This window comes from Rhinolophus sinicus, chromosome 18 (genome assembly GCF_057876585.1).
Source record: "Rhinolophus sinicus isolate RSI-liver-muscle chromosome 18, RSI-T2T, whole genome shotgun sequence".
NCBI classification, from domain to species: Eukaryota; Metazoa; Chordata; class Mammalia; order Chiroptera; family Rhinolophidae; genus Rhinolophus; species Rhinolophus sinicus.
The window spans coordinates 33,745,986-33,770,034 of NC_142518.1; the positions used below are offsets into that span (position 1 = coordinate 33,745,986).

General features: G+C 39.2%; 1 protein-coding gene across 1 annotated transcript in view; it reads left to right on the top strand.

The window, feature by feature from the left end:
- The first annotated feature begins 7,660 nt into the window (after positions 1 to 7,660).
- The window catches only part of LOC109438127 (amine oxidase [flavin-containing] A), a 59,078-nt gene continuing 42,689 nt past the window's right edge, over positions 7,661 to 24,049 (top strand). The window contains exons 1-2 of the mRNA XM_019717753.3: positions 7,661 to 9,094; positions 21,121 to 21,215. Coding sequence (XP_019573312.3) covers positions 8,164 to 9,094; positions 21,121 to 21,215 — 1,026 coding nt within the window. The 5' untranslated portion in view covers positions 7,661 to 8,163. The remainder of the gene's footprint in view (positions 9,095 to 21,120; positions 21,216 to 24,049) is intronic.

Sequence of the window (24,049 nt, forward strand, 5' to 3'; positions counted from 1 at the left end):
GCACTAAGGCTCCTCTGTAATCTGACACTACTCCTCAGTTCAGGGGCCAGTTTAAGTCTCTGGAAGGGCGGGGGTAGGATTGGAAGAGCGGAGGAGGGGAGGGGCCCAGGTATGGAGTTTGTGTCCTTTGTCCAGCCTAAGGCCCAACTGGTGGTCTCAGCTGAGGTTATTGCCTCAAATGCTGGATATGCTGCCCCCTCGGCAGGAGAGATCAGCTGTGGGACGCAGGGAAAGAGCCCACCTCCTGGATTTTGTGTTCTCTGTTCTGTCCTGGTATCCCCTGTGTCTCTGCAGCTGCGGATGCCGGCCGCGGTTCCACCGCCACAGATGCGGGCGTGTTTCCACAGCCGCAGATGCGGGCCACGTCCCCACAGCCAGCCGTAGATGTGGGCTGCGTCTCCACTCTGCTCCCTTCCCTCTTCCCCTGCTTGCCCAATTTGCCCACCTTCAAGTAATCCTTGCACGAGTCTCTTAGCTGTTCTGCGTGATGAGCAGAGAATCCTTTGATGGGTTATAGATGTCCCATTTGTGATAAGATACAGAGGAGAACTCAAAAAGTGCGCCCTGCTTCTGCCATTACTATGATGTCACTTGATTTTTTTTTTTTTTAATTCCAGGCTCCGGCAGAGGGATGGTGACTCCAGAGGCTTTGGAGGTATACGCGGGACAGACTGAGGCGTGTGTCTTTGAGGCAGGGCTGGAAAACAGTCACCATTTTCCCTGTGTGGGTTCTCTTCCCCTGCAGCCAGCCCTAATGTATTTTTATTAATGTTTTATTAATTATTATCATAATTCTTTTTGATGCTCAAATTGTTCCAATTTTATTAGCCAAATTACTTATGGCAAAAAAAAAATAGTACCCTCTGATTTGTAAATAGCATCTAGACTCGTTGAAACTATAAATCAATTATAAATACTTGATGCAAATGCCGTAATTTTGGGCTGGCCTAAGTGTGGTGACTGTTATAATTGGGTATGTCTCGTATGAGGGACTATGGAAACTATGCCTGTGGAACAATTACAAAAGTTATTGGCTCCTATGGGGCATAAGGCTGCTACTCCAAGCTAGGTTGCACACTTGTCTGATGTAAAACTTGTTCCCTTGTACCTGAACTACCAGTTGGGGAAACAAAGAGAATGGCTGAAGTACTGCTATTTGGACTGCTCTCCGATCAGCTGCGATAAGGACGCACATGGAAGATAAACACTGTCCTGTTGGCAAGCTGTATCTCTCTGAGCAGACTGATGCCAAATGTGGCCCATGGAGGTTTTGTGAGTCTGAAGATTTACTTGAACCCACAAAGACCCCTAATGGGAACTGTACTATTTTAAAAAGAACACTCAGAGAAATCTCACTCCCATCCCTATGCATTCCAGGCTCCGGCATCCCATTCTCACACATTTCCCCATATTTTTCTTATATGAATTTACAAACACACACACATAAAAGTTTTATATATATACACATATATATAATATATAATATATATAATACATAAGAAATATATAATATATATAATAATCTTTATGTGCGTGTGTTTGTAAATTTATATATATATATGTGTGTGTGTATATATACATATATATATACATATATATATATATATCTTGATTTTATCTTTCATATCTTGATTTTGTCGCTTATATTCTGGAAATAACTCATATTAGTTCATAAAGATCATCTTCATTTTTTAAAATTAAAGTTTATTGGGGTGACAATTGTTAGTAAAGTTACATAGATTTCAAGTGTACAATTCTGTAATACATCATCTATATATTACATTGTGTGTTCACTACCCAGAGTCAGTTCTCCTTCCATCACCCTATATTTGATCCCGTTTATCCTCATCTACCACCCCTCTCCCCCCTTACTCCCTGGTAACTACTAAACTATTGTCTATGTGTATCAATTTTTGTTTCTTTGTTTGTCTTGTTCCTTTTTTGCTTTCAGTTTTATATCCCCCATGTCAGTGAAATCATATGGTTCTTGACTTTTTGTCTGACTTATTTCACTTACATAATAATCTTCTGCACAGCAAAAGAAACCATCAACAAAATGAAGAGGCAATCAACTGAATGGGAGATTTTTGCAAACAATGTCTCTGCTAAGGGGCTAGTATCCAAGATATATAAGGAATTCATACAACTCAACAACAAAAAAACAAACAATCCAATTTAAAAATGGGCAGAGGACCTGAGTAGACATTTCTTCAAAGAGGACACGTAGATGGCCAATAGACATATGAAAAGATGCTCAACATCACTAATAATCAGAAAAATGCAAATAAAAACCACAATGAGATATTACCTCACACAAGTTAGAATGGTTATCATCAACAAAACAAATAATAACAAGTGTTGGAGAGGCTGTGGTGAAAAACGAACCCTCATACACTGTTGGTGGGAATGCAGATTGGTGCAGTTGCTATGGAAGGCAGTGTGGAGGTTCCTCAAAATACTAAGAATAAAATTACCATATGACCCAGCAAACTCTTTCCTGGGTATCTACAGCAAAAATCTGAAAACATTTATCCATAAAGATGCATGTGCTCCAATGTTCATTGCAGCTTTCTTTACAGTGGCCAAGACATGGAAACAACCAGAGTGTCCTTTGATAGGTGATTGGGTAAAGAAGATGTGGCATATATATACAATGGAATACTACTCATTCTTTTTTAATAGCTGCATAGTATTTCACTGTGTAGTCATATCAATGTTTATGCAACCAGTTTCCTATGGATGTGCATGTAAATTGCTTTGAATATTTTGCTATTAAAAATAATTCTGCAATAAATAACATTGTGCATGTGTTTTTCCTGTTTTTGGAAGTGTGTCATTAGGGTGATTTCCTTAAAGTAGGACTGCTGGGTCAATGCATAAGTGATTTTGTTAGATATTACCAATTTCCTCTGCACAGGAGTTGTAGCATTCTGCACTTGAGCTAGCAGTATATGAGAGTACAATACATGTCTGCTCAGTAGAGCATTTCAAAAACAGTTCATGTCCCCAGAAAATGCATAAAACTAGGTTTCTGTGAAACAGAATTAGGAAGTCACAGGAGAAAATACACTGAGACATACATGGAGTAAATGAAAAGTGAGTTGGATGAAATAAGCATTTAAAGTTCAAAAATAAAAAATAAAAAACTAAACTGAAGTGGCACAGTCAAAATCTGCAGTAGAAGCAGTAAAGAAAAGAATTAGAACTGCAAACAATTAAATCAGTAATATGAAGGCTAAATTTAATTACCTGTCTCAGAATTCAGAAGAAAAGGACAAAGATGATACAGGACATAGAATAATGTTCTAATAACATAATTATAGGTTTTTCTCAGGAAGAAACCATTTACAACAGACACAATAATACATGTTAGAGTAGAAGAAAACTGTCCTAGCTTGGGAATTAATAAAAACACAAAATTAAAAATCCACAAATCAAAAGAGTTTATGCATACATGCATCCCTGAGCGTGAGCATGCACTTACACATAGATTCGTATTATCCACACAAAAATGGTTTAATTTCAGGGACAAATAAAACAGTTTCCTGTAAGTATTCTGGAAATAAAGACATCTTTTTAAAAAATGTTAAATGAAACTGTCAAATATAAATTTTCTAAATTAATGTTTAGGAATAATTATCATCCCAATTAAATTAACCAAGACAGTTTTTAATTTATAAAATGATTCTAAAATTCATTTAAATATATAAGATTATATTAGTGGAAAGAATATATCAGAATGTCATAAATTATTTGTAAATACGAGTATTGAGAAGAGACTGATCCTTCCATCTGGTAAAGTCTACTATAAAGCAACAATAAGTAAATCAATGTGGCATTGATGACAAAGTGAAAAGAATAAGCAGGTCATTAGTCTGAGGGTACTGCACAATTACAATTCCTTATGCACAGAAGAGACAGTCCAAAATCAGATCTCAATATTTATGTTATATGAGGAAAATAAATCTGTGGAGAAGGGAAGGATTTTTCAATAGACAGTTTTGTTATGATTAGTTAACTATTTGGGTTTGTATGGAGGTGTCTATTTAGATCCTCACCCTACAAAAAACATAACAAAATACATATGAGTAAATTTGGATTAAACAAGTAAATTTAAAAATATTAAACCATAATAAAACATAAGAAGACAGATTTTATTCTTCCAGTCTCTAAGTTTAAAACAATGGAAGAAATCACTAAAGAATAGGTATAAGCACATAAACTTACAATTTCTGTATATCTAAAATGCCATAAATAATGCTAAAATATAATTGGAATAAATTATTTGCAATAAAAATACCAAACAAGGGATTAATATCTTATTATTAAAGCACTTACAGAAATCAACAACAGAAAGGCATAAACTGATCATTCACAATGGAAGAAAATGAAATGGCTAATAAATATATGAGAAAAGTGTTTCAATTGTAATCAAGAAAATGCTGATTAGAATAGCAATGCCATACTTATTTTTCACCTTTCAAGGTAAGAAAGGTGAAAAAGTTAATTTGCTTAATGTCGGAGTGGGAGCAGTAAGAACACAGCCATTCTTATAAACCGCTAATGGGGTATAAATTTGTATGATCTCTTGGGCAAGTACTGTAATTTGGTAATTTCAAAGAGCTTTAAAAATTTTCCTACTTTTTTTTACCCCATAATTCTATTTTTAGGATTCTATCACAAGGGAATTCTAAGAAATATGTATAATATTTTATGCACAAAAATGTTCAACCCTATGTTATGTGTTATACTAAGAAATGGAAAGTATTAAATGCTTAATGTTAGAGGATACTGGTTAAGTAAATTACAGTCCATGACATGAATATAATGTAGTCATGTGAGTATGTATTGTGTAACTGTCTAAGTATTTTATATTTATTTGCTCATTGAACTCTCACTACAATGGTACTGGATATCTTTCCCTGGCCTTTCCAGGCACACCCACCACTCTTCTCTAGCCTGTTCTGTCCACTGAAGACTGACTTGTATGGACTGCATCAACAGGTTCCCTTGCCTTCTGGCTTCTGGTTGAGGTAGGTCAATGGAAAGGACCAGCAGGAGATTGGGGAGAGGGAGGAGAGGGAAGTTTGGTATTCATTTGTCCTGGCTCCCTCTCTGTGGGTTTCCTGTGGGCTGATTGCCTCTCTGAACTGAAGGCCCCAGCTTGTGTCAGGCAGCCTTTTCCAAAAAACCCTTTGTCGCCAGGTTCTGATTACTGCTTTCTCCCCTACAGTGTTGCTTTCCTACTGTCACTAGTCTGGAGGTACTGCATAATTACAATTCCTTGTAGTTTCTCTCCATCTTGCCCACATCTTTTAAAATACTTTCTTTATGATAACTGTCTTCAAATGATCTAAAGTTTGTTGTTTCCTGCAGGAACCCTTACAACTTATGAGATTCTATGGTTGAGGAGACAGTCACAGAGAAGTTAAATAATTTGCCCCAGGTCACACAAGAGAGGAAATAATACTTGTAGGATATATCACAATAACTTCTTTATATATCTATTTTAAAATAACATGGTTTTTATTCCAAAAGACATGCAAAATATACAATATAAGCAAGTAAAATGAAGAAAGTATTCATATTTTGCATCCATTATTTATTTAATAAGATTCCCACATTTTTATCTCCATTCAAAGTCCTGCTTTGAGTCTCAGACTTTATGTTCAACTGCCTATTCTATAACCTTCATCGGGATGTCTCAAAGGCCCTTGAAACTCAACATGTCCAGAACCATGCTCATGGTCTTCCAAATCCTAGCCACAACTAAATCTTCTTAATTTTACATGTAAATGTCTCTAATATGTCCACATCTCTCCAGCTCCACTGCTGCCACTCACCTTAGTCCAAGACACCATCACCTCTTTCTTTGACAAATTCCAAACTTTGGTTTCTCTGTATCTATCTACTTTTGTCCCCTTCAACTCATTATTCATAGAGCCGGCAGATAGACCTTTTCTAAATGCAATCTAGTCATATTGTTCCTTGCTTAAAATTTTGCAGTGGCTTCCATTGCTTTATACCACAGATTGAGGCTCTTTCTTTGGCCCAGTTCACCTCAGCTGATTTGTCTCTGGCTTCTCCCATTGCTACAGCTCCACTGGCTGGCTTTCAGCCACTCCAATGAACCATGCTTCTATCACCTGGCCTTTGCCCACATTGTTCCTTCTTTCTGGAACATTTTTACACTATCCCTCCCAAAGTTAACTTCCAGAATGGTCAGGACACCCTAACACTTTCTTATCACTATAGATGTTTCCAATATATCATTGATCAGAGTTTGGATTGGCAATCAAGTATGTGGTTGTCTATTTCCTCTACTAGCTCCTATAGTGATTGCATGATCAGCGAAGATCTCCAACTGTCTTATGTCACCTGTATATCCTCAGTGCCTTGCTCTGTGCCTAGCACATTGTATGAAATCAAATATTTGAATGGAAAGAAATGAAAACAACAGGAATAAGGAGAAATTTGGACAGGATCATATTTGAAAGGGCTGAATTCTTTATATCTATTATTTCCTCTTGCTTCACTTCAAAGTAACAAGACACAAATGATACCATTTTAGTCATAAGTCTCAACTACTTTTCTAGAAAGTAAAAGCTATTAAAACTGGATAAAGAAAAGACTAAATCTGTATTTCCTTAGTTTCTTCAACAAGATATTGTTTGATACAGAATGGGGTGAGGGGTAGTCCGGAGAAATGTTTATAGGTGGGAACGGATACAAATTAAGTTTCTAGAGTTCTCATTATTTACTTTGAATTCGTGTCATGATTACATCTATTTTTGAGTGTTTAGTGATGACAAATTCAGCTCTAGGAGGATAAAGTGGAAATTTAAGGGATAAAACTAGCAAGACAAGAGGCTGGCGGTACAGTAAAATATATGCACTAGATATCTCTTTTCAGTAGGATGGGGAACCATGTGTTTTGTTTTGTTTCTGCACCTTAGCCATCCCTTGACCTTCGCTTTTAAATTGCAGGTCCCACTTTAATCTGTGATAGCTGAGTTCTCAATTTTCTCGCCTACTTGTTTCGATTTTGGTTAAGCACCCCAGCTTGAAAAACCCCATAGAAAACCAGTAATTGCCATCTCCCCCAAGTGACGGTTACAACTTCACCCCGCCCCCTCCCTAGGGAGGGGGCGCGGCTGCGCAGTCCTCACCCGGACCTTGTGACGTCACAAACGAGCCAAACCAAGTCGGTGGCGGTCCTGCGACCCTACGAGTCAGGTTCGCTTCCTTCAAGTACCCGCTTCCTTAAGCCCACCCCGGTCTAGTCTCCTTTTAGTTAAAGCGTAAGAATAAAATTGAAATCCCCAAACAGCCACGCCCACATTCTCGCCCGGCCACCACCACATTGTCGACAGGCCACCGCCACCCCCCCACTCCACCCCCTCGTGGCTTCGCCCGGCCCCATGGCAACTGGGGTTACGAAAGCCGCTCACAAGCGCCCGGCAGGCAGACGGGGAAGACGGAGCCCGGCCTCACCAGCGCCGGGTCTCCCCGCCCCTGACTGGTCCAGCCTCCTGGGGCGGGCCTTCGTGAGTGCGAATCTAGGACAGCCGGGCCCCAAAAGCCGGGGCCTAGGAGGAGGAGCTGAGGAGAACAGAAAGTCACCTCCAACCCCGCCCCGCGCACTCCTAAACTATGAGTTCACACAACTCCGCTGCCTCCTTGGGCAGCGGCAGCCACCGTGGCGGTGGCAGCGGGAGTGGGCGAGAGGCAGAGCAAGCGCCTGAAGCTGGGGCCTCCGCAGCCCAGATCCCGGACCCAGCCTCCACCTTGGGCGCGGCCCGGTCCTCTGTGTCCGGGTCGAACATCCATTCTGAGTCGCGGACCACCTCTCATCTGCTTTCCAGTCACCAGGTGAACACTTCCACACCCGATGCAGCCGACTTCTGGAACAACAGCGCGCCCTCCCAACTCAGTTCCAGTCCTGACCCGGGAATTGACATCGACTACGACATTGGCTTCTGGGGCTTTGCCGCCTACGGTCTGACTGACTGGATCCCGGAGGCTGCCACCCAGTCGAGCACCTCCGAGGGAGCCGCCCCCAAGTCCAACCTGGACACCGACAACCCCCGGGTATCAGTACCAGAACCTTCTACATCCAATAACACCCTCCGAGAGTCGGTACAAGGATCCATCCAGCCTTTGATGCCCGGCTTCCTCAGAGTATCGGTACCACCAACACCTCTTACACCCAGTAACACTCCCGATCTGCCAGTACATGGGTTCGCCCCGCCCTCAGTGCCCAGCTCCTCCCGGGGTTCGTTCCAAGTACTTCCTACACCAGATAACACCCGCCAGGTGTCATTAGAAGGGTCCACCCAGCTCCCAACGACCAGCTCCCCCTGGGTACCCATACGAAGATCTGTCCCGCTCTCCAATTCCTCCCTATCATCGGTATCCGGGTACCCCCGGTCCTCAGCGTTCAGCTCCGCCCGGAGTTCAGTACAAGAATCTGTCACGTTCTCGAGCTTCCCAAGAGTGCCTGTACAGGGGTCCCCCCTGACCTCAGTGCGCAGCTCCCCCCGGAGTTCAGTACAAGAATCTGTCACATTCTCGGACTCCTCCCTAGAGTCAATACAGGGGTCCCCTCCACCCTCAGTGCTCAGCTCCCAGAGTTCGGTACAAGGATCTGTCACGTTCTATGGCTCTTCACAAGAGTCGGTACAAGAGTCCGCCCCGCCCTCAGTGCCCAACTCCCTCCTGGGTTCGGTACAAAGACCTCTTATGCGTACGAACTCCTCCCGAGCGTTGGCACAAGGGTCCACCCAGCCCTCAGTGCCAGGTACCATTCGAATATTGGTGGAAGGAGCAACTCCGCCCCCGGACTCCCCCAGAGTATCAATACAAGGGTACGCTCCGCCCTCAATGCCGGGCTCCGCCTGGCTATGGGTAGAAAAGTCGGCTCCGCCCCCGGGCTCCCCTCAAGAGTCGGTAGAAGAGTCCGCCTCGCCCTTGGCCAGCCTCTCTCCTTTACCCACCCCGGGAGAGATTGTCAACCAGAGCATGGCGAGTCGGGAGAAGGCGAGTGTCGAGGGCCACATGTTCGACGTAGTCGTGATAGGAGGCGGCATCTCAGGTTAGTGTGAACCTTAGCGGTAGCTTCAGGGCCTCTGAGGGCCCCTGCTGGTCCCGGGGTGGGGAATTTGCAGCAGCGCCCTGGCGTTTGGGGGTGGTCTGTCTCCTGCATTGGAGAGTTCAACAGTGGCTGGCCCTGCCGGGCTAGGCGGGAATGGGGGTTGGGCCAGCTTTGCTGGTGGTGTGAACTGGGGGAGGTAGGAACAATAATTTATTGCTACTACTAAATGTTGACATTTAATTAGCTCTTGGTGTGCAGTTAATTATATTTAGCACTTGATGTTGATTTTCTCAATCCTCAGCAGTCCTGTGAGCTGGGTAATATATTAACCCCCGTTTTTCAAAACCAAGAAACTGAGGTCTGGAGAGTTTCGGGTCAAATCAGCTAGCCGGGAAGTGGCTAAATGATTTTCTCCCATTTAAGACTCTCACTTCTAATTTCTGAGATGGCTGCTTTGCCTCAGTAATTTCAAGTCCTCATGCCCTAAACTGGCAAAGGACATCAGTACGCGGATTTTTGTAGTATTGAGGCAGCAATAGTGTTATTCCAGTCCTGCTCTTTTTAAAAGCACTTTTCCTTAGAAAATTTGGTAAGTGACGAGGAAGGAGGAAGAATCTAAGGAAAACGTTAAAATATATGGTGACAGATGGAAACTAGACTTTTGGTGGTGAGCATGCTATAATGTACACAGATATCAAATTATAATGTTGTATACCCGTAACATATAATGTTATTAACCTATGTTACCTGAATTTAAAAGAAAAAAAACAATAGAAAAAGAAAAAGAGGGGTGGGCTCTTAGTTTTAACCTATTCCCGCTGTTTTTAAAGAACTTGTGGGAAGGTATAGGACATTTATTGCTCAAAGGGAATCCCTTTGTGAAGCAGGGGGCAAGTGCAGCTCAGCAAATGCCCTGTCGTGTACTTTAATAAGAACTCCCACCCCCTGAATCTTGTCCTGTGTTGAGCCAGCTGGTGAGCCTGGGTTTCTCAGGTCTTGGCTGGGGTTTGTAGCTGACCAATGGAGTGTGCATGAGGCTTTTCAGTATCTTCCTGGAAACCTCATCATGGCTGATATATTAAATTGTTACTTATGTTGTCATAACTGGTAAAAATGTTTAAAATTTACGAATTGTGTTTCAGCCCTAGCTAGAATCCCACACTAATCTGTCCATGACCAAGGAGGGTGTTAATTTCTGAAGTGTACCTGCAGGATCTGATTTAGAAAGGGGGAGAAAGAAGGTGGAAGGGAGTAAGTAGGGTAGCCCCACAGTAGCCATTTTTATGTATAATCCTTTTGAGGAGACGGCACATGCTTACAAATTAGTTTTGGGTGAAGATAGCTTTTGACTTGACCTGTTGAGAATAAACAGTCTTAATTGTCAGGGAAGTGACTGGCATAAGCTGTTGCTTTGACAACTCCAGCCAGTGCCGGCAAAAACATGCATGTATGTTGGAGCATCAGAGGAAAGCAGAGCCTGGTGGAGAGTAAGAAAAAGAATTATTTCCCTTGTTTACATTCAATCATTCATTCATTCAACAAACACTTGAGTGCCTGCAATGAAGTGGATTGGTGTTTCCAAAAACCTAGACGCAATATGTTTGTGGATCACTGGAAAATAAATACGGTATGTGTTGTGCAAATTGATTTGGAGTTCTGCCTCCTATCTCCATACCATCCATATTTACAATTCAGGGTTCTTTCTGGGATTTTATTCTTGTCTTTTTCTTGTTCTGTGCGCCACTATTTCTTCAGGATAGTTTTGTCTTTAATTTTTCCTTGCCTGATTACCTGCTCTTTCTCCCTTTCCACACTTTACTATAAATTCTTGGTGGTGAGCAGAGGTGGATTCACCGTGCAGCTGATGATCCTTATGCTTTTTGGTCCCTCTCTCAATTTTAAAGGCTTCTGGATGTTTCAGTCCGTTTTGGTTCTCATTCTAACTAAATAACCAGTGCCATACTGAATCTTGGACCTGTAATTTTGCATTCTGTTTCCTTAAAGGGGGCACCCAAATTCTATAAGCTTCAGGCCCCTCAAAACCTGGATCTGTCCATGGTTGCTGTTATTTATTTATTTGTTGATTTCCATTTGGGGGAAGTAAAGGGCATTTCTTGCACAGGAGTTGACACTCCTATTCCAGAAGCCAGTTTCTAGTCCATCAGTGACAGTGGAAAAGGCACTGGGCTTCCTCTGATATCGTCTTTATCAGTCAGATTTGAGTGATTTTAACACCAAAACTGACCAGAAACATTGCCTTATGGGGATGGTGCCTTCCCAGATGGTCACAGATGCAAGTCTGACTCTGGATAAACCCTGCACACAGACTGGGTGTTTCATGAGCAGATGAGAGGCATTACTTCCCAAGGATTCTTGAGAACTCAGGAACACATCATCTTTGTCTGTGTTTAGCAGTATCCCATGAGTTACTTAATAGTCCCTATATCAGTTTTAAATGGTTTTGGATGTTTCTTATAAGTTTTGTTAGGACTTGCACATTTTAATATGTTACCCACAAACTTACATGGCCAATACTCAACATCTGCCATATTATTCCTGTTATATAACAAACTAGTTCACAGAAGAGTACAAATTCTAAACAACATTCCTCAAAATTAGTTCCATATTAACAAAATTATCTTTCATTTTGTATGACTATTTTTGACTGCACAAAGAATACAAACATCTTAATGTATCTCTCTTTTGTCATTAAGATACATAAAATAGCATAGCTTGCAGTTACAAAATGCCTTTTTCTGTTCACTGACCAATTAAATAATTCTATATACTACATGTCAGTAGTTGAGAGGAGAAAAAACCCTGTTCATTTGTAAGTAATATAATTGTGACTTTTACATGCTCTGGCCCTTATCTATCATCCATCATCTATCATCATCAAGTCCTTTTTGAAACTCTTTTCATGTTTTCTGTAACACTATTGGATCCTGAATTTTTATCACACACTGATTGCTCCTTTTCTATTCTTTTCATCGTGCCCATATTCTTGTGAACTTCTAGTTTTGAAATGGCATTGAGGTTCAGCTGTTCATCACTTTTGTGCTCTTACGCATTCTCTCCCTCTCTTTCTCATTTTCAGCTTTCCTTTATCTATAGAAAGCTCTTATGTCTCTAATTTGAATCCTTTTCTTTCTCTAAACTCCTGTCCCATAGTTTATCTGCTCCTGGATATTTCACACTTACATGTCTTGTTCTTACTTCATATTCAACACCTCCAAAAGCCTCCTTGCCCTCCAACCTAGCTTCTCTTTCTCACTTCCTTGACTGTCTTGGCATGACCATCATTTCCATCATTTTTGACACATCCTTTTCTATAACTTCTATGCCCAGTCAATAGATCCTTCTAACTCCTCTTTGGGGCTCTTTTCTTCTCCATTCCCAGTGACTCCCCTGTCCCCAGGACCGAACGTTGACCCTTTCAGCTCACTAGGTTATGACATTCTTCCCAGTATCTCCCCTTTACTTTGGGCTCTCCCTTAATGTCCATCCTGCAGTGTTCTCCCAGACTTGATTTTTTAAACACGTCTTTCATCACCTTACTCTTCTGCCCCGGATCTTCAATGGTCTAATACCAGCTGCTGAAGTTTCCCTCCACACCACCAATTATCTGGCCCCACTTTGTTGGACAAGTAGCATTTCCCACTTTCCCCAACACTGACTTGAGCTTTAGTCACACTGCTCTCTTGTCAGTGATATGCTAGGTTTATTTTGTCCCTCCATTCCTTTCCTGTTTTTGATTTTCTTAGCACGAAAGTGCTTTTCTCTGACCATTTACATCTTATCTATTGTTTAATACTTTATTAAAGATCCTTTCCTTGATCACTCTGGCTCCCCTTGATTTTTCTCTCTTGTAGATCTTGTAATCTATCTCTAACAATTCACACTTATTTTGTCTCTATTTCTGTTAGTTTAACAGTTCAATCGCTGAATTTAAATGCTAATTCTTACTCATGGGCTGACACAAATGTAACAAATGACAAAAACCCAGTGGCCTAAGATTTTAAAATCTGCCCTTAACTGAGAATGTCTGAGTTGACTCTCTTTAGGGAGAAACAAAAAAAAAAGCCTACCTCCAGGGGACACTGCATACTTAAGATTCTTTGGGCCAGAGGGATTTTTAAATGTCAGTCTAGTCCAATCACATAAGATTTTAATCCTCTCCACAGCATCTCCTTAGTGATTATCTGGCTGTAGCTTTGAACACATCTAGGGAAGGGGAATGCTCTATCCCTCAAAGCAGCTCATTATGAGCAGAGGTGGCTCTGGTGCTTGGACTCAGTCAAGCATTTTGGGAGCCTCTACCATATGCCAAGCACTGTCTAGATCATGAGAAAAGAGGCCCTGTCTTCTTGCAAGAAGTAATCAAGTGGGAAAATAATTGATATTAATACAGTGAGAGAAATATTAATTTATGAATATGAGCAAAGTGCTGGGACCTTGAGAAGTAAGTAGGGCTTTAACAGGTAAGTAGGACTTTAAGAGGATATAAAAAAGACACACCAAACAGGAGAGACTGGAGGAGCACAGATACAGAGTCATGAGGCTGTGAGCCATACATGAGCAGTGTTTCATTGAAACCAATGGCAAAAGTTCCAGGGAAGGAAAATAGTTGCCTACTGTGCCTCTGGTGATCCTGGTAGCCATTGAGGTGAGTCCAGTGTGCCACATCTGCCCATAGTTTTTGTGCCTGGGTGAGCTGTGAATGGTTAGCAAGTGCACAGTAAAAACACTTTAGCCATGACGCTAGACAGTCCTTGCTGATTAGAGAGTTTTATCATGTTTTCTTGAAATTAAGTTCCAAGTGTCATGTAGAAAGAGATATTTCCAAATAGTGTTTAAGCAGTACAGAACTCCCCTATATTTTTATCCACGTGCTGAGCTCCACTAAAAGAAATGAGAGCATGAGTGGCCTTGAACTCGGTGCTGTATAAAATCAGCAGGGTTTGAATCTGTCATGAGACGCAAAAGCCATTTTGCAAGAAGATTGACTAATAGTGTTTTGAATTTCGACAATTGTGTCCACAACATACCACAATTTCCCTTTTTGTTAAAATACTTCACTCTGAGGAATCATTTCTGCTAAGAGCATTTTAACCCAGAATTTGGCAGCACATTCTTGTGGTTTTGTAGTGATTAAGAAATGCTTACATCAAAAAAATGCTGCTTATTTTTGATGTCTTAGTTATTTAGATACTCTTGAGATTCAATGCTGGCTGAGCTTGAACTTTGTGCCTTTTAGGATACTTCTCTGTGCCTATTTTATATTTTTTTCTCAAAAATAAACTAAGATGCTTTATAAACTTTTTATGTTGATCACAGAATACAAGAATTACATTTATTTGGGTTCTGATTTTTTGATATCTTCATAGTTTAATTAACTTTGGAGTTTATTTGACATTTAAAGGGCAGTTTTAGCATTTTGCCAATACTAATTGATTTGTCTATATACATAATCATCAGCTAATGTGAAAAGTATATTTAGCAATAGATGTAAAGTATAATTGTATTAGAATAACTATAGTATAATTGGATCCCAGAGACCAATTATTGAAAAAAAGAAATGTGGAAGCCTGTTATTGGAGAATATTGGTTCATACAGTCGTTGTGTAGGCATGACAAACATTTACATATGACAAATCTTGCCAGTATTTGGATTCAGGTGTACCCAGAAAGACTGAAGTTATATTGTAGGTTTATATCACATACAGGGGTTTGCAAGAGTGTAGACATCCAATCAGCACTTGTTTGAAGACTATGCTTGCATGTATATGAAATGGATAGATTTCATAATGACAGTTACTTTTCATTTTAACTTTGATTACAGCTGCATAAAATGAATCAAAAGAAGGTTAGTTACATTTTTAAATGTAAAGTCTGAGACAAGATGATTATTAGGACTGTTTTGTCTTGTTATTTTCAAAAATATTTTATAGTTTCACCAACAATTTGTATTTTCCTTGGATGCTCTATTCCTTATTATGTTGTCATCTAACATTATGAAACTGGGCAGCTTAAAATCTTTGAACCACAGTTTTGTCATCTTGTAAAATTAGAGATTGTATTAAGTTCAATATGACATATCTTCCAGTATATTTTTCAGTAATTAGTTGGCTTTCTAAAGATCTGTCTCTTCAGCTTTCTCTTTCAGACCCCACCCCCTCAACATTTTTTTCTTCCATGTTGTAGTCTGACATTCTACACTAACTTAAATCAGCATCTGGATCTTTCTTATAGGTGCTCATTCATACTTTGCCCATGGCTCCTCTGAGACTTAGTTAAAAGCCCTTTTCTAGTTCTTGCTAGGCCAGAATAATTAAAACCCTACTTTGTAGCAATATTAATCAATTGATTAGATAACAGTGTCAATAAGAACATAAAAATCAGATAATAAGCTTTGGGAGTTGACTTACATACTAACCATGTTCAAGGGTCACAGAATTGCAACCTGTAAGAGCTCAACAGGACCAAAATGGAGATTCACAGGGGTGAAGTGAATTACCACATGCCACAAAATTGTTAGCGGCATAATTTGACCTTGGACCCCTAAAATATTGACGAACAAGACAGTGCTCTTTCTATACCCTGCCTCACTGGACTTGCTCTATAGGCTCATTCATAGAACTGCAGTAAATTTTATTGTTGCTTTACTTTGAGGCTTGATGCTCTAAAACCTAGGGACAGTTGTTTCACAGTAATTTATATTTTAGAATATATTACATATAATGTTTCTGCTTCATGAACATTTAAATTAAAAATATGGAGCACCCTATTAGGTCAAATGACTTTCATATAAAGAATGTATTTCCTTTTTAAAAAGTCATTCCTAGTGTGTTTAGGATAATGTGTAGTGATTGTTTGAATAGTTTAGATCAGTGGTTCTTAAACTTTGGATCAAAGGTCCCTTTGACTAGCTGATGAATGATATTGGAACTTTTCACCAAAAAATATGCATAATTTATGCATAGACTTTTTTTCCTGCACCAGGCCAACATCGGATGTTATGGAAACCTCTTCAGTGTCATTGCCTTTATAGTGTAAATATTTTGGGCTCATACTAAGAGTTTACTGAAGTGGTGAAAAATAAGAATTAAAAAGATTTGTTACATTATTAGACAGTTACTAATGAATTTATAAATAGACAGTGATAAAAAGTCAAGATAGCTTGGCTGAAAAGTAAGGCATCTGCATTTCTTACATTAAGACCATGGTAAATAGAACAGTGAACCTGACATGGTTTGAAAAGAAATAATTTGGGGAGAAAACATTGGTGAAGAAAATGGAAGGCTGTGGTGGTTGACATGATTTTTTTTTCAGTAGTTTTCCAAGATTTGTATTTGCATATCTCACATATTGAAGTGAAGCCATTGATGTTAAATACAGCCGTGCACTGCTTAATGAGGGAATATGTTCGGAGAAATACATCATTAGGCGATTTCATCATTGTGCAAATATCAGAATGCATTTAAACAAACCTAGATAGTATAGCCTACTACACCCCTAGGCTCTATGGTAAACCACCGTCGTATATGCCCATTTGTCATTAACTGAAATGTCATTATACTCTGCATGTCTATATACGTTTCTAATTTAATAAACATGTGTAATTAAGTTACAAAGACCACTGGCAATTGAAGCATTTGACAAAATTCAGACCCAAATGGTTAAGTTCTCTAGTTTATTTGTCAATTCATTTGTCTCTCCAGTGACTGTATGAAACATTGGACCTTTCTTATGTAGTGGTGGTTACAACTACGAGCCTGAAGTGCTCTTGGTGCTTGAGGTTGGTTCAAGGGTTCAGTGGTGACACAGAAAAGAGAGCAGGAAATGAGTGACAAGGAAAAGATTTCATGGAGGAAGTAATGCTTGACAGAAGTACTGTAAATTTTGAATAAATTTGGAAATGTAACAAAGATGACCTTTAAAGTAACCATTTCCAGATCAAACGAGTTCACTGTGAGCTGTGGCTTAGAGACTTTTTTGCATGTTTTCATTTATTCATTCATTTGTTCATTCATTTAATAAATATTTCTTGATTGGGTGGTCACTATGTGCACCTTGAGCAAAATTTATGATTTTTGCTCTCTGCTTCGGGAATATTGCTTCTAAAACTTCAGTATGAGCTGATGTTTGACTCTACTTTTTATTGTCCTCAGAGTATTCCGTCCAAAAGTCCAAACGTCCAAAAGTCCAAACGTGCAGTTACGTAAGAATTCTGTTGGCCAGATACCACTTCACTGAATAATAGATAATTAACTTTAAAATTTTAATATGTGATGTATACTATACATGTTACTAGGTGGTGACAGATGTCAGAGTTGAAGAACATGTCACTTTTAGGAATAAACAAGAAGAATTAGGAGAGTCAACAGAGCATAAGCCAAGGCTACATTAAAGCTTTGCTTCAATACTCCTAGCTTGCGCTCTAGGCATTGTTCACCTGAGACCCTGCCCAGGGGAGTTTATTACAGTAAATATTTGAACAATCTTTTAAGAGATGAAATCAGCTTTCCCAAAGTGTGTTTTGAGGTATAGTTTTTTGTTTGTTTGTTTGTTTGTTTGTTTGTTTGTTTTTGTGATAGAGAGTAGAGAAATGTTGTGTTAAACAGGTCTCTCCACTGTAGTACTTACCAGGGCCTTTAATATGTCAGTATACACTACACACTGGGAGAAACAGCGTAAGATGTCCCAACCTCCATGAATATTGATACTTTTCCCTGCAGCATCTTGAGGACTAGGTTTCCATAAAACATTTTGAAACCTACTGCTTTAAACCACAGTGCAACTTAGTGTGTAGAATCTGAGGACAGTGGTGTGGAGCGCCCTTGGTGTATTTTAAGTTTCAATGAAAGAATGGGGAGAATAATGAATTAAGGGGTAATTGCATTCCATAACTTGGGTGAGATCTATTTATCTAAAGTGAAGATGAATGCTGAACAATAATCAAATAAATTAGGACTGTCTAGACAACCAGTCTGTCTAATTCAGGGCAAATTGAAGTTAATTGTTAGCTTTCATCTATTTATCATTTGAGACAACACTGTCTTTGAGCTTATCAAAGGAATTCAAAGATTTGGCATTTTCAAAAGCAGAGAATTATTTCTGAAAGGAAGCACAAAATACAGCTGAATGTTGGGATAGCTAGAATAGCTGTATGTATCAGACAAACATGTATGTATATTGATATTCTCTGTTCTCTTTTGATAAAAAGTGCAATACTATACTGGTTCAAAAACCAGAAAATGTACTAGTAGTATTTGGAATCTGCGGACTATTAGTATTTATAATATGCCAGGTAGCAATGTGTGCTAAGAAGAAAAATAAGACACGGTAACAGGGACAGAGTATGGCAGATGATTATATCACTTGTCTTTATTGACAGTAGGGTTACCGGACATTTTTTGTCAGGAATACACTATATTTCCAGGTTTGTTCTAGTGAAGAAGATGAGACTCTAGAGCATTTGTTGTAGAAGGAAAAACAGATATTGAACTGGAAATGGTCACACGAGCAAAATGGACCAATTTCTTTCTGTTTTTTTCTGAAATACAGCATTGTGAATATGCTTAAAGAGGTAAGGTAAAGGAAAGGCCCTTGGTTCAGGGATAAATGTGAAGCTAGGTTCCACAGTGACAGGATACTTGAGATTTACATTCCAGGAAGGGATGTAAATAGGACCATTTCCTTGAAAGCTTCATTGCAGATATTATTAACTCCTTCTCCAGGTACTGTGTGGGTTAAGTCATTTCCTGTACCATTTCTATGGGGACAATAACCATCTCAGGACACTGGAAATACTGCAGAATCTGGGGGAATACAGTTTCCATGGGCAGTGGCATGGAAAGAAGCTAGAGCTTGGTTTGAGGTTGCCATGGCAACCCCAAAGCTGGCTGCATGCATCTCACCCAGGCTCTCTTGATCTAATAACTGGGATTACCATTGTCTGAACTCTCAAACGAGGTGTGCTTTTAGCAGACTTGCTTTTTTCTTAAAGCTCCCTAATAAATCCATTAACCTATTTTATTTTGGTCTCTGTAAAACCCAAATCATTGAAGAGAGAGAAATCAGCAAAGGAATTGTATTGTTTTAAACTCATCATTCCTATTTAAATTGCAAAATTGTTAAAGATTTGCCTTACCATAATCCGCTATTTTCCTGTTTTCAGGTTTTTGCATTTTGAATGTTGTCAGACTCTTTATCCCACACTACCTACATAATTGCTTTGAAATAACAATACCAATACTAGTACCAATGAAATGATTACTGAACAACGTGTTTATGGTTCTTTTTTTGTCTTTTGGGTATATGCCATTAGAAGTGAGCTATCAAATTACTAGGCTTAAAAATCACTTAGAATATTTCCTCTCCTCAACCACTTGTATACATATTTTGATATCATTTGTATCATTTTACTAATTTTATCCCTGGTGTCATTCTTATTTCTCTTTCACCCTTATATTCTAACTAATGTTTTGTTTTTTTTCTCCTTGAAGTGTGTTTATCTCTGTAGTCCGCTTCATTTTTTTTGTATTAAAAGTATAAAGATAACTAGGTATGAAATAACATTAGAAGTACAGAAAATGTAGATTTAAAAATAAGTGTGTACACACATATATTTCCTTATTCTGAGCTGACAGGACCTAGAAGCAATGACATCCCAGTAGCAATGGGCACACCTAGAGCCCTGATCTTAGTTTCTAATACTATTCTCCAATGAAAGGAACCAAGGCTCATTGGAGAAATGGCTGGTTCTAGGGCTAGGGCAGAGAACTACAAGAAGAGGCTGGAACCTCTTGTAATAACAGAAATTAAGGAAGTGCACACACACACACACACTCACTCACACTCACACACTGCACAATGATCGGTGCATGTCAAAGAAACACAGGAGCCAATTAAAAGAGCTCCCAGAGACCAAAGCTGGAACAATTTGAGGAACAAAATAAATAATATTGTATTGGATTATAATCCAAAGTATAAAACAACTATTGAGTCCATGCTGATATAAATAAATGACTAAATGAATGAGTGAATGAATAAATAAATAAATAAATAAATAAATAAATAAATAAATGGGAGAGAAGAGACAAATCTCCTGAGCAGAATTCTGAATAATTTATATCGATACTTCACCCTCAAGGAAGGTGACATAACTCCACACTTCTTAAGTGTAGGCTGTGCATAGACTTCCTTCCAAAGAGTACAGCATGGAAAGGGGGATAAAAGAGTAGCTTTACACTGGAGAAACCTGGAAAACACTACCTCAGCCAGGTGATCAAGATTAACATCCACGATAAGATGATAAGTCATGTTGATAGCATGTACCCTTAATATAACGTGAATCCACAATATTGTCTCTACTTTTCTGGTATTACCATACTGGCTTAAAATCAATCTTTTATGAAAGTTTTTATTTACAGGTAAAACCTGTTCTCAGCTTTAAACCAATGAATAAAGTGTGAAGCATGGTTCCTACCTTTGGTAACTTTGAATCTAGTGAGGAAAACATGATGTAGCAAGCATGTAATACAGATATTAAAACATAGGAGGTGATTATAGGGAGTTTTTAAGTTGAGGAAAGCACAGATATACTGAGTGCTGGTGTAGCCAGGAGAAGTTTCCAGAAAAACATACTCTTCTGTTTATACAATCAGGAGTTCTGGAAGAAGTGCACAATAAAGGTTGATTTAGGGATTCAACAAGTCCTCTTAAATATGATTCGATTATCATCCAAAACAAAAAATATATTTTAAAACTTACTACATTTTGTCACCCAACCTTATGATAGATAATAAAAGTATAATAGATAAGGTAATATATGATAGATTGTAAAATAGGTAGCTCAGTTAATCACAGTGTAATGGAATTTATTAGAAAGAAAATAACATTAATGGATTGTGTACAATGCTCTGAATTCATTTTATGTGTAGACCTGGTTAAGTCTTAGGTGTTTCACATTTAAACATTAATATGTTCCTCGATTTTGTTTTCCTTTTTGCTCTTCCTTTTAGGATTGTCTGCTGCTAAACTTTTAGCTAAATATGAAGCTAATGTTTTGGTTTTAGAAGCCCGGGACAGAGTCGGAGGTAGAACATACACTATAAGGGTAAGTGATTTAAATACTTACATATACTATCTCTCACAAACTAGAAGAGAGGTCATTGGAAGACAGAGCTAGAAGAGATCTCAAGAGTTCATGCAGGGAATCCAGTTGTCCTCAATAGCCCTAAACTACTCCATCAAATAAGTGTCCCTTCTTTTCAATAAGCACTCGCCAAAGAGTGATAGCCTCTGACTTTTAGTAGCTTACATTCTAGTGGAAAAAAACAAACATGAACAAATAACTTCAGTGTAGTGTCTCAGGTGGGGTTGCACTTTGTTTGTACTTGAAGTGAATATATGCATACACCTACGACACACATACGCACACAGTTAGTATAGCTTCTTTATTTATCAAAGGTTACACAACTGAAAAGAAGTGTGACTATATAGTAAGCAGAGATATGTGGAGCATATTTTTGTGCAACTTTTTCCTTGGTCCTTGTTCCCTAAGAGTGCTGCTGCCAGAAACACTTTTTGCTCTGGTAGGGTTGGCTAGACATGAGAAAGAAGCCTAGTTCTCACTACATCACTCCTTTTTTATACAGGGATACCTTATTGTATTGTGCTTCACTTTATTGCATATTGCAAATGTTACATTTTTTACAAATTGAAGGTAAGACCCTCCACCAGCAAAATGATTATGACTTGCTGAAGGCTCAGATGATGGTTAGCATATTTAGCAATAAAGTATTTTAAATTAAGGTGTGTACATTGGTGTTTTTTTTTAGACATAATGCTATTGCACACTTAGTAGACTACAGTATAGTGTAAACATAACTTTTCTATGCCCGGGGAAGCCAAAAAATTTATGTGGCTCACCGTATTGGATATTCACTTTATTGCAGTGGTCCAGAACTGAACCCACAATATCACTGAGCTGTGCCTATACTTGGGCTTACGCCACCATTCTGGAAAAATGCATGCTAACTATTGTTTACCACTATTCAAGGAAATGGTTGCAGGTGGTCGAGTCTGTGGGAGCTGATGGAAGTACACAGAGGGAGGACATAGGGTTGGAGGGAAATAGGGTCAAAGATGGAAGTTTTGGGAGCATGTAGATTTAATGGGGGTCAGAGGCAGAAGAGTCAGAGAGAAGCAGTAAAGGCAGAGGAGGAGGACCAGACTAGAGCAATGCCATGCAAATCAGTAGGGGAAAGAGGAAGGGATAATAAACAGAGTCAAATACCAGGACCATTTGACATAGAATGAAGCTTGAAAAGGTCCTTGTGTTTGGCAGCTAAAAGGACATAAATGAAACCCTTTGCTAGAGCACACAAATAGAGTGTTAAAGTCTGGGGATTGGCAGTAAGGACAAAACTAAACTGTTGAAGTGACTGGAAGGAGAGGAAACATCTATCTAATTAGAAGATGTATCAGGCTTAAAACAGAATGGCTTATGCAGTGATAATAACAATGGCTTAAGCAATGCATTCATTTATTTTACACAGAAAGTCTGATGGTAGGGTAGTCCAGGCTGGTGCAGGGGTTCAACTTTGTCATCAAGGCTTTAGGTTCTTTCTGTCTTCACTCTTCTTCGAATGTTGCTTATTGCCTTGTGGTAACCAGATGGCTGCTGCATCTCTCAGTATCAGGTCCTCATTCAAGGCAGGAAGGAGCATGTAAAGGTTTCCCCAGTCTTATCTGCAACTATGTTTTTTTCCTTTACCAGAAGACCCCAGCAGATAGTTGCTTTAGTCTCATTGGTCAGAATTGGGATACATCATTACCTTTAGCTAATAGGGAGCCTGGAAACACAAGTATTTAATATTTCCAGGCTGCATAATAAGCAGGCATGGGAAAGGGAATATGAATGGATATAGAATAGCCAAACAACATGTAAACTAGGATATTGTACCAGATATTTCAGTCACAACCTTCTGTCATTTGCTTCTTACCTTTGTAAATGTACAGGGATGTATCCTGGGCCTATTTTCACTTTGCTCAACTCTAAAACTGCTCTCCAGCCTTGCTACTCAAAGTGTCCTGTAGAGCAGTAGCTTCAGAATCACCCGGGAGCTTGATAGAAATGCAGAGTCTCAGGCCCTGTCCCAGATCTGCTGAATCTGAATCTGCATTTTGACAAGATCCCCAGGGAGTACTGCAGAAGTGCTGCTCTATAGTGTATGTTTGCTTGCTTACTTGCTTGCTTTAAATTAATGTAAATCCAGATTAATTTTATTCGGAGAATTTCTAAGTACATTCTCAGATGTAGTCCACGGGGAGGACTACAGATGTAGTATTGGTCTGGGAGAGAGGAGACTGGGATTCAGGCCTCTGGACTGGCCTGACACACTGTCTTACCTTGGGTAAGTCCTATCAGCACTTCACATCTCAGTTTTCTCATCTCAGCTGTGAGATGCCCAGGAAGGCAAGGTTGAATAATACCATGTTTCCTCGAAAATAAGCCTTAGCCGAACAATCAGCTCTAATGCAACTTTTGGAGCAAAAATTAATATAAGATCTGGTATTATATCATATTATCTGATATTATATTATATTATTATATTATGTTATATTATATTTTATTATATCTGGTATTTATTATATTGTATTATATTAAAGACCCAGTCTTATAATAAAATTAGACCAAGTCTTATACTAATTTTTGCTCCAAAAGATGCATTAGAACTGATTACCCAGCTAGGTCTTATTTTCGGGAAAACACGGTACTAGACAATAAATTTTCTGGAAATAACAGATTCGGTAAATTGGTTCCACCCATCTACTAAATACAAAGAGATTAGACAAACTGCTCTGTGTACACACACACACACACACACACACACACACACGCACACACACACACACACATCGTCAAAGCATAAGAGACCTAACAAG